Below are 15396 nucleotides of genomic sequence, written 5' to 3' on the forward strand. Positions count from 1 at the left end.
CAAATTTACGATTGGTAACTTTTAATTTTTGTTACCGTCTTTTCTTTGACCGCTCAGATTTTTTTCCGATCTACCTTAATCAGAGAATGTATTGTCGTGGACCGTTATTTTAAATATATTCCAGTTAAGTACTTAAGCCCGCACGCTCAAGCTAACAACAATAATTGAAATGAAGGGTTCCTTGGGGTTCTCTGACGCACAAATCTTTTTGTTTGATCAGGCGTTTGTTGACAACAAATTCGTTGACGTTAATCCTCAGACAATGGCAGTGTTCCATCAGAGAACCAAATGACGGTCCAACCAACGGTATCCTTTTTAAACAATGCTAAATCCGCAAGTTAATATTTATTTAAAGGATTCTGTTAGTGAGATCCCATTCAGGCGTCAAATCGATGAAAGTTTAGCCAAGCAAGTACTTTACAAAACGAGTTTTTAAATTGTTTTGTATGGGAACAAATAAACTTTTAATATTTAATCCAGTATTCTAGGAAAAAAGAAAAAATAAACACCGATTCACGTTTAAGAATTATCCAATAAAAACGAGAATCGTCTGGATATGCGTTTATAAGGGCCGCTACGAAACATTTGAAAAGTGTCAAAAAACCAAATATTCTCTCTCAAGGTGTGAGCGTTCGTTAGAGGGCTTTTTATCAAAAATAGTTGTAAGTTATCTAAATTGGCAACACATTTCATTTTTTTATATTCGTAGTTTGGCTTGCGGTACCTAAAGATGAATGGAATGTGTACCTGTAATTGAAATGAAAACTAAACTGTAATTTGGCAGACATATTTATTTATACTCGTCAAAGTTCAGCTTCATCAAATAGCACGTAATATTTATTTACAGATCGAATAAAGGTACAAAATTAATCACAAATAAATAACTTTAATTAAGCGCTTAGCATAAACTATTCAGATTTTGGTTGCTTGAACCCAAATTTGTTCTATTGGCAAGAGACAAATTTGGGTAGGTATTTTATATTCTCGGTTTCGCACTACATGACGAACTTAAGTTATTAAGTACACGTTTAAAGCTAACATCAACTTTAAACAAATAGACTACAACATGAGATTTGATGAGTATTAGCGTAAATTTACACGTTAATATGTATGTAGAAATCTGCTTTAGAAAGTCATAGCTAATTGTCATAGTTTGGATCTGTCTGTAGGAAATGTAATACCGTTTTGCAAAGAAATATAAGAGAATATACCTATATAAATGTTTGCTTCCTTTATTTACATACATAATGCTTAGCTTATTTCTGTCGACGGAGAACAAAAATATAACCTCTTTGCCGTGTTTTTACAATAATTATCATGCTTTTTATATACATTAAACATGTATCTATTTATTGCTGAAGAAGACATCGTAAGTTCACTAGAATGAGTCAGATCATCCCCATCAAAAGTATTTTAGTAAAATATATCTAATTCTATATTTAACTAAACAATAATAAGGACTAGTTGTAGAAATAGTTCTAAATTTACTGATAATACTATAAAACATGCGTTCATATCGAAATTGAAAACGATACCAAACAAATAGACGTTCAACATTTATTTATTCTGCGTTACATGTATCTAAGTATAGTAGTCACTTTATGTACAAGCAGTACAAACAAATCGAATATTTAGAAAATTACTAATTTGATTTACTATTTTGTTCTTAACATATTTACAATTCTAATTTTTCTGGTGTTAACCTTACTGTGATTCATAAATACATTTATAGGTATATTTTTTAATTTACAATCGCCTAAATCTACATAAAAGAATTTTCACATAAGAAGATAATTTATTACATAGCATTTACAACAGGTGACTTACAAAAAGTTCACAACGAAAAGTTTAAACGTAAATCACAAAACACGTCATCGTTTTTCAAACCAGCGTCACTATTTTCACTTGTCGAAATACCTTTTTTATATATCACATACGAAACTCCACTCCACTGGTTCCTATTTTATAATTTGTCAGTGTCCACGAAAATTCGTTCACTAGTTTAGGAACTGTAAGAACGGTCTTCTACAGACAGCATGTCGAAGCTGTGACGTCACACAACGACATCCCTAGAAGCAGCCTCATTGTTGGGTGCGTCCGGAGCTATCACAGGTTGGAAACAGTGAGCTGCGGGCACGAAGTCTTCAACTAGTTTTCGCTTGAGCACAGAGGAAGATCCGACATAAACGTTGGTCCCTGGGAATGTACCTCGTCGTCTCCGCCTCCACAATACAGCGGCAAGCACAGCCAGACCAAAGGCAATCATGGCTGATAAGCAACCTAATACTAATTCAGAGTCAGGTGCTCGCTCGGGCACGCGCTCTCCTCTCATTGAACTAACAAGGACGGACATAAGTCGGTCACCTTCGCTGACTTGCACGTCTTGCACGCTTTCAGTTGAAACACGTTGAGCTCGACTCGTATCGATGGTCATCGTTTCTGATCTTTCATTGTCAACGCCCGGCGTTCTAGAAACTAGTTCTACTTGGATATGGTAGATAGTATCAGGCCATAGAGAAAGCGTTACTCGGGTTGAGTCTGTGAACAGATTGCCTTTTAGTCCACCACCATCAACTTCCCAGGTAACAAGGTAAACACCGCGAGCTATTCTTGGTTCCCAAGCAATTTCGCCAATTACGAGTACTTTCTGGTGAATCAAGGATATTTCTTTTAAAGTCCATTTGTGTTGATCGTGATTTGATGAGTTTGAGTCGTGAGCGACCCAGGTTTCGTCTGGGCTGTAGATTGTGACAAGACCGAGTGGGTCTACGACTAGGACGCGAAGGAGAGCTCCTTCGTTGTTGGAAGGTACCCTGGTGGCGAGCGATTGGGTTTGAATGATTTGTCTCCACGGACCGTCGGCAGCTCGTCGCATGACGACATAGACGAGGGGAGTAGGCCGAGATGTGGCGCGGGGTGCGGGGGGCGGCCAGCGTGCTAGCGCTCCGCTAACACGCATGACGCCCTCGCCTTTCGTGTGAATCACAGGCTGTGTCTGCGATGCCCTCGCTGCTTCAGCGTGGAACTCACAGGCTACTTTGCATCCAGGGAACTGTAAACAAAATAAAACATGAATAATATGCAACTACAAGTGGTCTCTTAATGCTCGTTATAACAAGGAACTTGTTAAAGCCACTATTGAGTTGGAATGTAGATCAAAGGTTTCTTGCAATTTGTATTTGTCACAACTGCATTCTTGCGTCGCGTGTGCTTTGTCATTATTATTAAGGACGTCTTTGGAACAGCGTAGTACATTACAAATAATAAAGGTATAGTTGATATTTAATAATAATTAATCGGTTTACTTACGCAGATGTCCTTTTCTTCACAGACAGCTCCCCATATTTGGTAGTTAGACTGAAGAAGCTCGCAATTCTCCCAGCACTGCAACAAAAAAACGTTCACTATTATTAAGTTTTTTAATTGGCACTTTAGAGTCTCAGGTACCGACTATTCCGGAGTAACAAGCTTTTTTTCATTAATAATCCCTGTTATTTCAGTAAATTACGGAAACCGTTTCATTTAATTATTCCACGATATTGTTATCAGTTGTTTCGCGTGTACCTGCAGCCATTTGTTAGTTCGAAAAGGTAGGCGTTAGGTTATTGCGTATTTAAATTAATCATCAGAAGGAGTACGGGCAAATTCATATTTTTATGTCAGGTCATTAACATTAATAATCTAGTTGTATCTACTGAACTATATGTTCTGTTCAAAATATTGATTAACAGGAATCATTTACATATTGCAAGCCAATCTACAATAATAATAATACAATTGATATTAAAGCTCTCGAAGGGGCCTCTACGTGTTGGATATTATTATTTATATCCCCACACAAGCCTATCAAAAGACCGGGATTTAACCGGAAACAACTAAACAGATTACATATTTCGATACGGTTCTAATTCATACATAGGTAATTAAACGTGTACGCAGAGCTGCTTAGTTAATAGTTTTGCTGATTTCTTTCCTGACTGATCTTTGACCTTATTTGTCAATCAGGTCAATTGAAACCAATTGCTATAACATGTAACTTTATATCCCATATTAACTGAGAACGTTAGAATAACTAGAGCAGAAACAGAACTTGTACATTCCCTGTGGAATTAAAACAAAACGTACAGCACTCCAATTAAGGAGCGGCGTAATTGACGCCCGTATCTAGCCAAATTTCACAACGGTGGCCGAACCGAATGCAGCATTTGTCATTGGCAACACTCATTAGTTGGAGTTGACGTTAACTTGACGCCAGCTTTCGCCTCGGTAAGCTTTAATAATTATAAGAACCAGCCGCTGATATTAATTGCTGGTATTGACAAAACGCTCTGTCGCTCCGATTTCGAGGATGAAATTAAATGCTTGAATTTTCGTATTTCGTATTTTAATTACTGGTTGACAAAATAAATTGCTAAGTTACTTTCGTCACAATAAAGCTTTTTAACAGGACAAAGTACAAATTGCAAAGCCGAGGGACTTGCTTATTTGAATTAGTACTTAGCACATTGCCAACTAACTACGACTGACGAGCATCGTAAAACAAACTAACCATGGGTTTAGTAAAGGCCACTATCAATAAACTCCGTTGTTGAATAGATATCTTTGTTTATGAGTTATAGTTGAAAACTCATTTTCCTAGTATATTGCATCGGTATACATAATTTAATTACATGCGTTGGTAATTTAGGACCGTCAAAAGCCAAATTAAAATTATTATGTTGTAAAACGTTCAAGTATTCTGCTGTTTTCGAGATTTGATGACCAACAGAACAGGTCATAGGAATCCATGTTTACGATTGTGCTTCATTATTGTGTCTAATAAATGCTCAGTCGTTTGGTTAGAACTTGGTGAATGAAAAGGATAAAGTTTAATAATTTATGGTGGGCCTACTTTGCCGCTGTTTTAGTAATCACTTATGTTTATAGTTTGAATTCCGCAGGAAACAATTTGCATTAGCAAAAATTTTGGATTTACTTGGATTTACGTGTAATAGTTAACATGCAGACTTCAATACTTTTATTATAAATGTTTCATATTATATATGATCAAAACATCCAAAACTACAGTATCTATCTGTACGTACTAGTACTACCTACAGGTAGTACTAGTTCGGATATAATCACAAGTACAATACATTGTACTTGTGATTATATCCGAATATGAAGCGGTTGATATCAAAACGAAAATCAAGCTTCCTCAGAATAATAATATACCTATTCATATACCTATTTCGTAATTCGTTAATGCATGTAAGTAAAATGAAGAGTAACATGCAAAAATACGCTAGATAACACATTATAATATATATATAGTATCATATTGGTAATATAAAGGAAGTTAGTACTCACCATAAAGCAATCTGGGCCTTGTAAACACGATGACTCCCCACTGGGACGTGGCATCGCGAACTGTGAACAAGCAAACGTTATGTTCGTTAAAGTACATGTATAGCGAACACAAAATCACGTTGAGATATGTTTAATTAGAATTGGCAGATGCGACTCAATTGCCTTAATAGTACAGTGCCTAAGAAACATAAAACGTCAGTATGTGACACACACAATGTCATAAAAAAGCAATAAAGAGCGGTTAAAGTAACCTAGCTCCTGTCAGGCACAAAGTTAAACCATTCGTCGAATCGCACGTTAATATAAAAGGGGACGTTTAATTATTTGCTGGAGAACCAATACATCGCTCTTTATCGAAGGCAGAGTTTAATACCCCAGTAAAAAAGCGAGCAAAAAAATAAAATGTTCGATTCGAGCACCAAGTTTAATGTATTTGATAAAAGTGACAGGCATCTGCTTACCGTCGGTCGGTCTTTTTAATTGCCTGATACCGACGGAAATGCGGGTTCTGACACTTTGGCATAATACCAAAACTTTACTTACAATGTAATTCAAAAAAGTTACAGAGGCAACTTTGAAGGCTAATGCTGTAAACTTGATATAAAGCAAGACGTCACACGGTACAAGTAAATTGCTTTAATTATAAATAATTGCTAGGCTTGAGCTCTCATGACAGTAAATTATACAGTACTCTATAATAATGATTGGCCTTTCAAATACATCAGTATTGAAGTGACATTTAATAAAAACTGTCATATTTTATGAACACGTTCACCCGTACAAAAATATCAGATACCTACTGCGAATGCCTATCAGAGTTGTAATTGCATGGGTAATGCATCATTATTCAGTATTTATTCATCTGTAAAATGCTACTTGATATCAATTAAAATAATGTGATCCATCATTGATAATAATCTCACGAACTTGCCTCTTCTTTTTAGCCTCGGGGCACATGCTTGGCAATCTGTTGTTGATAAATTTCTAATTGACAATTATAAATGGTTTTTATGTCCTTTCAATTTGTTACTAGAGAAAAGATCTCGTTAAAGCTTCATACTTAATATAAATTATTTTTATTGTTCTAATATAGGCATTTACATAAAATAAATAAACATTAATCTAGCTCATAAACTTTCGAGATTTCATATGCGAGAAACATTCGAAATCATTTTAGGTAATCATATAAACCTCGTAAATATGTAGAGAAGGGCAAAATACTTTATCAGCAAAGCACACCTAATATTGTTTTATTTTGTAGAAAAAAGGCAAAACCTTAATAATTGCCCTAATTGACGTTGAGGTTAACTTTATAAACCATGTCTAAACCAACCTTTATAAACCATGTGTAAATGTATATGATCAAGTTAGCTTTCTCAGCCAGTGAAAAAGTGGTAGCGGGAAAGTCGCTCCGTTCACTCACGTTCTGTGCCTCTAACATTTGAACTCGTCAGTATAAATCTGCTACCGCTGATCAGCAGTTCAATTGACGAGACGATTTATTGTCCCACTGTTATTTTCTCACTGGACTTTCAAATTCATCGTATGGAGCAATCGATACAACATCGTTTTGGCATTGTATCCGAAAGGAGAAATATTCTAAAGGCACAGTAAACAAAACATGCATTTCTGAAGACGCAAATGGCTGTAAGTCTTACAAAATCTTAGGCAGCACGTGTGAATAACATCAAAATGAAATACAAAACTTTAAGATACACACAGTAGCATTAAAAAAAATAAAAGACAGCTTTGAAACACGAAGAGTCAGTAGCAAAGAAAACAAATAGTTCATATATTTAGGCCACTATCATTGTGGCTAATGATGCCAATCTCGGACAGAGGCCATGAAGCGACTTCGTCGGACGGAGTTATTAGAGTAATCATCGTAATTTTTCACACAATTTCTTTTTTTGACCACTGTACTATCTCACGTCTACTAATGACAACAAAAAATTAAGTGAAGTATTGCACACAGAACCAACTTATAACGATAACGGTTTTCTACTTTTGAAGTTATGATTGACGTTGACAGCTTTTGTTTATGGTATCGAAAAAACGTTATAAAATTCTAACAATTCGAAAGCCTACCTCAACTTTCACCTTCCAGGTTATATACCGCCTAAAATTTCAACCAATTCAATTATTGCCAGTATTGTGCAAGGCCTTCTAGAGTCCAAATATGAAAGTTAAACAAAACAAAACGAAATATACTTCGGCAACTGCAAAGGGAAGTGAGTGAATAATGAATGACGATTGAAAACGGCCGAGAGCCCTCGTATTTGTGTTAGATGCCGCCGCAGATTACCCTTTTCTTAATCAAACAACGTTTATTGAATATTATTTAATTAATCTTTCGTGTTTGACTTCGAGTTGAATAGAAAGTAAGAATGAAAAATGATTTCGAAGCGAGATCGAAAGGTAGTTTTTTGTTAGAAACGAGTATTGATTTATAGATTCGAGTTCATAATTAATATTACGATTGTTAAGTAGGTAAGTGTGTAACTAGAGGAGTTTTAAGGTCTTATTCGTATAAGTTAACTAATTAACATGTTGCAATACTTATTAAGAACTCGAATATTTAGTAAAGCGGATCCCTGAAGGCAATCAAAGGCATATTAATAAGATACACACACATATTTATATAGAACGCACCAGTCATCTGACCCAACTAGCTGTTAAATATTACCCTCACGAGCCTTGATGTTATTATTCTAAGTCATCCGTTAATAGCCCGAATCGAAAATTAGGGTTCAAGATGAATTAAATTTTTTCAAAACAACCCAGGATCCCGACACTTAAAAGTTTACGAAATCCATTAAAGATAATCGTCCATAAGTCGGGCCTGCGGCTGCGCCCGGGCAGGAACTAATCGATCGATGCGCACACACGGTCGTTTACAATCAATCCATCAGCGTTTATGTAACGCGTAACTACAGATGATCTTCATTTATCATTTTGTTTTGTGGGTAGTGACCGGACACACTTGGGGGTCACAAAATATTCATACAAAATAAACGGTCGAACGTCACGGTTCGATATGTAAACAAGTTTTTATTTCCAATTATTCCTTCTTGTGTTTATGATTTGAGCATTACTAATTTAGACAAAATAATCAGGAACGAAAACCTCTAACAGGAATAACCAGCTCTTGATAACTCCGGAATTTCGCTATTATCATTTTTCGCAGTTATCATTCGCAATAAACAATTGTAAGAGCGACATTTACATGCCAGCAGCATAGATAGAAAACGAAAAACATTAAACACCTAACAACTTCCATGAGAAAAAAGAACAAAAACAGCATGAATTATGATTTCGCATAAAGATAAAATACAATCTAAGCAAGCGCCAAATGGTAGAGAAAAAACGAAATTTCTTGGAAGACAGACCGCGGTTTCAGGAGCGAGACAATGAATAGGGGTAGATGATGCGGGTAATGAACTAAATATTGTTAGAGATAAATCTGATGTAAAGTGTTGCTGAGAAAATTACCACCTAATGGTACCCACTTCAACGACATACTAATTAAAATTACTAGTTTAAACTTTCTTTTAAAAAATAGTAGCGTTGATAAAACAACAATAAAACTCCAGTACTTAATCCCTCGATCCGACCAGTTGTCCCGACAATATAAATACCTGAGAGCCCATAGTGGGACGGTGCGCGGGAAATGTGTTTCACCAAGCTCCTACGTCAGCTGTTATTTTATTTGATCTGCACTAGGTAAACTCTATTACCGATCCGTTTTTACAAGTAGAAATTCAATTTCAGTCCCCTTTTCTTAGTGAAAAATGTTATCCAATAGTAGACGGAACGAAGTAAATGAACTGACCGAGTAAAGCGATGTTATGAGACTTTTTAAGCTCACGATCAAGTGTCATATTATTTTAAACGATGGGTTATAAACTGTTATTTATAACTTTAAGTTTTACTGAATGTCTTATAATGAGCGTGTCAACTGGCACACCGATTAATGAAAAATACAATCCCGTTGGCGATAAAAGATGGCATCGACATCATTAGGTGGCCGCCATGATATGAATTTTTCATGAAATATGGACTCGTATAGCGCGCGTTTATTGCGACAAGTACGAGTAGAACGTTCGAGGCATCTGTATTATTATTTTCATCGATTGTTTACTTTGAAAGAGTTTTTGCGGACGCTTGACAGATGCGAATGGTTTTATCGTGCTTTTAAAGTTAGCTGCGCAACGTTATTACATAAACCTTTTGAATTCCAATGCTTTGTAGATATAAACGTTCGCTTAGTTACAAATAAACTAATATTTATTGAATGACATATATTAGAGAGAATAACAATGCCTTTTTAAAATACAACGAAGCAACGTGTCGATCCGTTTACTTATTATGAGCATATCCTGCCAATTTACTTTATTGATGTTATATTATAGGACCATTAAGTTTTTATACCCATTGCCTTTCTGACGGACCGCCTATAATTATAATGACGATCGAGTCTATAGGCCTTAAACTATTTTTAAATTATGCCACAAAGGCCTTAAATCTGGTCCAATAAGGATAAGTATTACCAGCGAAATTGCTTAATTGGTACCTGCGCTTTTATAAATATGCAGAGTTTAAATACTTGAATATATATTATCTTTAGTAACAGCTAAAATCATATGCTGTAGTAAAAAATGACTCTTAAAACTAGTTTAGAATTAAATTTAACCGAATGCTAATTAACCAACTCTCAACCTTAAGTAATCATTAAAATTAAAAAAAAAAAACAGAAATATTCATTCATCAATCATGCTACTAGTATTTTATTAATTAGTCAAAAGATGATCTCATACTATGGATCCCTCAAATAATTTATATAACCATCAATTATGTGAGACTAAAATGTAAGGCGATTAATAAGATTAAAATCATGTACTTAGCTTTGCATCCTCCGATCAATTAAAGATACCAGGAATGCGGCTAAAAAGCAGTAGTTTTGAAATTAGATCCTAAAAAGCAACAATCATAAATCCCCCAACTTCACCCACTCCCGAACGAATGCCATGTAAAGGCGAAGTAAATCATGCTGCCACTTACCAACAATGATGTAAATGGTACAAACACGTACCAAATTTGATCATGGCGCGAATAAATTTAATAGTAACACAATCAGGGATTAAATTACCGGTTCATTATGCCTCCCACGCACGGTGTTGCAGGCGACACGTGCGGGGCACTTCGCAAGCGTTATGTATGTAGCCTTAAGGCTATTTACCACGCGATCTATAAATAACCCAGCGTTGGATGCACTCTTTAAATATCTATTTACTTGAGTATATTTATCACTTAATCACTTAATGTTGTTTTTAACATGTTTGACGTTCTGTACCCCTAGTGTAAATAAATTCGATTTTGAAACGTGACGTACGCGTTTGCGTTTAGTCTCATTTTGTATTGGATTTAGAAAGAGCGCGCCAAGCGGGACGTTTTGGAAACTCAAAATCCTATACAAAATGACACTTAACGCAAACGCGTTCGTCACGTTTCGCTGTCGAAAATATTTACACTAGGGGTGCTGAAATATGGCGAGTGGAAGTTTTATTACCTACTAAAACATCAACCAGAAATGTCTTATAATTAGGTTGTTTAATTATTAAGTTAGGTAAACAATATTGACATGTCATTTTATTGAAAAACGGTTTTTTTTAACGGGTTAAAAATGAAAAGCAAAAGAATGTAAAAGATCATAATTTATAATTGTTAGATATTTGCCGTGACTTATTTTTCAATAGTGTTTTTTAATAAAAAAATACCCCTAAAAATCGCTTACCTTCGTTCTAATGCACAAAAACGGACTATAGTATGCTTGGAAATGAATCCATAACCACTTTTTATTATAAAGCGATTATAAAGTTCGAATCGCACTCTAGATAAAGATAACCATCCGTTTTATATATTTAGATAATGCTGTAAGAAAAATTAACGCCTGTATTTCAGACATAACGTGACTCGTAAATGCCATATAGATGGTACGGTGCCATGGACCTAATTTTGGGACGCACAGCCGAGCCTTAACACATAATATTGTGGCACATTGTGCCGCTCGGCGACCGCATATAAATGTTCTGAGAGCAAATAAAACGGTGCTATAATTTCAAATCATACGGACAGAGAATGGGTGTGGACGGCGCTCTCATTGTGTGGAAATGATGTAACCGCTATTAAAAGTGTGGGTTGTATCCCTTGAATATTTCTTGCAACGAAGACGTAGGGTCATATCGGTATTTTATATCTAACCGGAGACAATAGCATACGTTTCCAACAAGAAAACTGGCTCTGTATGTTAAGTAGTTATGTGCAGCATTACAATATTCGCCTCGATGATATTGCTATCGCACCGATTATGTTATTCAACAAGCAATAGATTTTCTAACAGACAACATTAAAATTTAACGACTAAATTTATGTAGCCGTATTAAACAGCATTTTTAATAAAATGAATATTAATGACACTACCAAATACTTTGTCTGGGATCCGAATGATTTGGAAACTGATTTTTATATGCACTGTCACAGATGAAACAACGGCTATAAATTTAAATACTTTATGTAAAATAAAACGGTCACTTTTATGGTATAGTAAAACCTTTTAGAATGTGTAACGTACAAAAACAATATTTTGTATCGGCCATAAAGTGTTCAATTTATTTGTTTGTCACTGTACCGGGGTTTTATTTATATTAAAAGCCTTCCTTATACCTATCGAGGAAATTTTTAAGTGTCTTGATCACTGAAAACAAAGTCAACAACTGCAATTAAAAAAACTTCCTTTTTATATCGGTAATATCACTAATCATATATCTATAGGTGGCTTCGTTATATCAGTCCAAATCTATCCCAAACTTTGTTATTTCCTGAAAGGGCACCACACGCAAAGTCCGATTTACGACAGACGTAAAGGATTACAAGAAGCCCAATAACACTATTCCTTACGGAGAACCCCTATTCAACACACCTTTGTATATTTTTGGAGAAACATAAAAACAAATCTGGCATGTAAGGAAACGGAGCAAAAGTTCCAGTAGTTTTTCAGCTATCAAAAGGGAATAAGACGTTGTCAAATCGAGTATTAGCGATATCATCACTGACAGCTAGCTTTTAAATTCCTTATATCAGTTTTTCTTTCGACGCGTACAAAATCCTTCCAACTTTTATTGGAGGGTTTATTATTGTTGTCTCGTTCAGTTGCGTAGTAGTTTGATATAATGTTGTCTCCTTTTGGTAAGGCCCCGTCAGTTTTTGTGAGGATCACGGGTTCTTTCGAGCATGCGACAGATGCGCGCATGGATGCGGTTGCTAACGACGCATGTATCAAATTGAGATAATCAATCAATTTGATTGTATGCCCATGAATGACTTAACATTAATTTGAAAACTGTATTTATTTAGGACTTTGAATGGTATTTACATTTAAAAGGTTAGTCTTCGTCGACAAGATAAAATACTACCTCCCAATGAGTATACACTAAATCGCGTACATCTAAAATTAAATTTTAAAATGCGCGATCCTGCACGAGTATGTAACACTGTATTAAGTATATCTACGCACTATCACAAAATATCTTGATATTCTCATAATCTTGCATAATTTGCATGTTTCTAAATACGAACACACAATACCTCGTAATTAATATCGATATATTAAATCTAGGTCAATATATCAATAATAGGTTGCAACTGACAGTTAATTAACTCCTTAATTGACGCAGTAGATTACCGCGTACGCTATTCAGATACATTCGACATCGCGATCCAATACCAACGGCGGAGAATGCAGTTCCGAGGACCGTTACAACAATATCGGTTGAATCCGATAGTTGAAATGCGAAAATTATCCTCAACTATTGTATGCAAGTATAGTGAGGGCGTAAAGTGTTTGGTGGTTATGTTGCTATGTATCTGATTTAAGTTGACTTTGTCGTTTGTATGGCTGCCGGTAGCATTATGAAAATGATTGCGCGATTTATGGCTGTGACTATGTTGGGTTCAGAAGGCCTACCGCGAACCACGTTCGACGTTTTGCCTCTCTGTCGCACTTGTAAATTGGTACGTAAGGGAGGCAACACGTCGAACATGGTTCGCGGTAGGCCCTTTGGAAATTGTTGGATAGAGCGTAGGGGAATGTGCAACATGTGTGACCGGGTTTACGAATTTATGCTTGCAACCGTCTAGAAATATTGATGTTATGCTTACTGCATTGAATATCAATGGACCTTCTCCCTTAAATATCACAAAAGTAGGCGGGAATAGCAAGATTTCTTTATTGCCACTAGTTGTCACTGATCATAAGTTAAGAACCATTTTATAATGATTAAAGTGGTGGAACTCTCGCCTTGACCAGTATGTATTTGATGACTGGGATCCTCCAATGTTACCCTTAAGGACATGGTAAGGGTATAGCCGTAGTGGCACGAAAAGTGATGCGGTAGCGCGTCTGGACCTACAAATTTTGGTAAAAAAATCTACAGTCTAGACTGTCGCTTAGCTGAGATATTCGCATTGATGTATTTGGAATTGGAGATGAAGACGTCGTCGCCTCCGTCGGGACAAAGTTTAAGTTAGATCAGCCCGACATGACAACTCATGTATTTTTGCAAACAGTGTCAAATGATCACTGGCGCCGTATCGCAACATGTTCTCGTGCTTCTCTCAGTTTGGAGAGTCGTAGGAGTAGTGCCACACAAGAAGCTCCGGTAACGAGATCCTAGTCGCAAACACGGCGTTCAGCGCCGGAGCAGGGTGGTCGGGTGTCACTTCTCGGAATCGGACAATGGAATCATTTGATATACAAGTCTAGGTAGATCAACTTTTTGCATACACGTAATTTCCTTTATTAGCTGCTTAGTGTGGGTTTTATTAGATTGTGAAATTAAAGTTTACCTTACGGAATCCTTTTCTGATTTTTCTATTATCATTTAATTTAAGTATAATTAATAATTTATGTTAGTTAATTATAGTATAGATAAGAATCAACCAACAATTGTTGTTTCTTTAATAGGTACTGTTAAGTAATTACATATGTATGTGCGTAGGTTACCAAGCTACCCACAACCAGCTACTCTAGTACTCCCATTTCAAGTCTTATTTTCTGACTGTAGTATTTTTCGGTCAGCCAATACTATTATAATGATTAAACACGGGGAGCCTAAACTCCATTTCGACAATAAAATAATTATTATCTTTTTATGACTTATCTCAATAACGATGGGCTGGTTATTACACAGACCCTATTGCTTGGACCCACTCTGCAAACCTTAAGGATTTGTAAAACAGGCATCCCTAAAGTTATTTAGCATTCGATATTACCAATCGATCTGAAACGTGAATGGTTCAGCAGCGCGCGACCACGATCCATACCGATAATGAGAAACGGTACGCAACCAGATATCAAGGGTCATCCGATCAACGGGAGTCTTACTGTTAATGCCAATGCGTACACATACCTATAGAAATACCTATTAGCTATAAAACGCTTACCTATAGAGATACTAGCATTTGGAGAAACTGGGAACAGGACACTTATTTCTACTCGGATTTGGTCATCTTAAATTAAACTACAAAACGTAATTAAGTTCAATTTTCCATTAACGAATTATGTTTCAATTAGGTAGCGAACATAAAGCAGGTTTTTATATTTGGTCTAAAAGAGAACTGATTACAGAAAGTACATTTTATAAAGATACATGTTTAACAGCAAATTAAGAGACATATAAATGTCCCTACTTGTAAGTGAGTGGTTGTCATATTATTAACAAGGCTGTTAAAGGTTGATCTCCCGAGCTAAATAACTCAGTTAAAAACACTACTCAAGTTGTCAGTTATACAATCTCTTCATTAAACTACGCGTGCGTATAGTAACTTTATGAAACAAGAACCCGCAGTTTTATTTTTGTAAAAGTAATCCAAAGCTGGATTTTTTACGATTTACTTTACGACCGCGGCTCGGCTAAAGGAATTTATCAAAGTCGTATTTCAAAAAGTATAAAATAAGAAGAGCAATTAAAGGGTTCATAACCGTGAAAG

At 35.8% G+C, this 15396-nt stretch overlaps 1 protein-coding gene across 1 annotated transcript in view; it reads right to left on the minus strand.

Annotated features, from left to right (window-relative positions):
* Positions 1-773: 773 nt before the first annotated feature.
* LOC133525735 (uncharacterized) overlaps positions 774-15396 on the minus strand; it is a 39015-nt gene continuing 24392 nt past the window's right edge. The window contains exons 2-4 of the mRNA XM_061862097.1: positions 5350-5409; positions 3310-3384; positions 774-3052 (exon numbers count right to left, since the gene is read on the minus strand). Of these exons, the coding sequence (XP_061718081.1) occupies positions 2054-3052; positions 3310-3384; positions 5350-5409 (1134 nt within the window). The 3' untranslated portion in view covers positions 774-2053. The remainder of the gene's footprint in view (positions 3053-3309; positions 3385-5349; positions 5410-15396) is intronic.

Source organism: Cydia pomonella, chromosome 15 (genome assembly GCF_033807575.1).
Source record: "Cydia pomonella isolate Wapato2018A chromosome 15, ilCydPomo1, whole genome shotgun sequence".
NCBI lineage: Eukaryota > Metazoa > Arthropoda > Insecta > Lepidoptera > Tortricidae > Cydia > Cydia pomonella.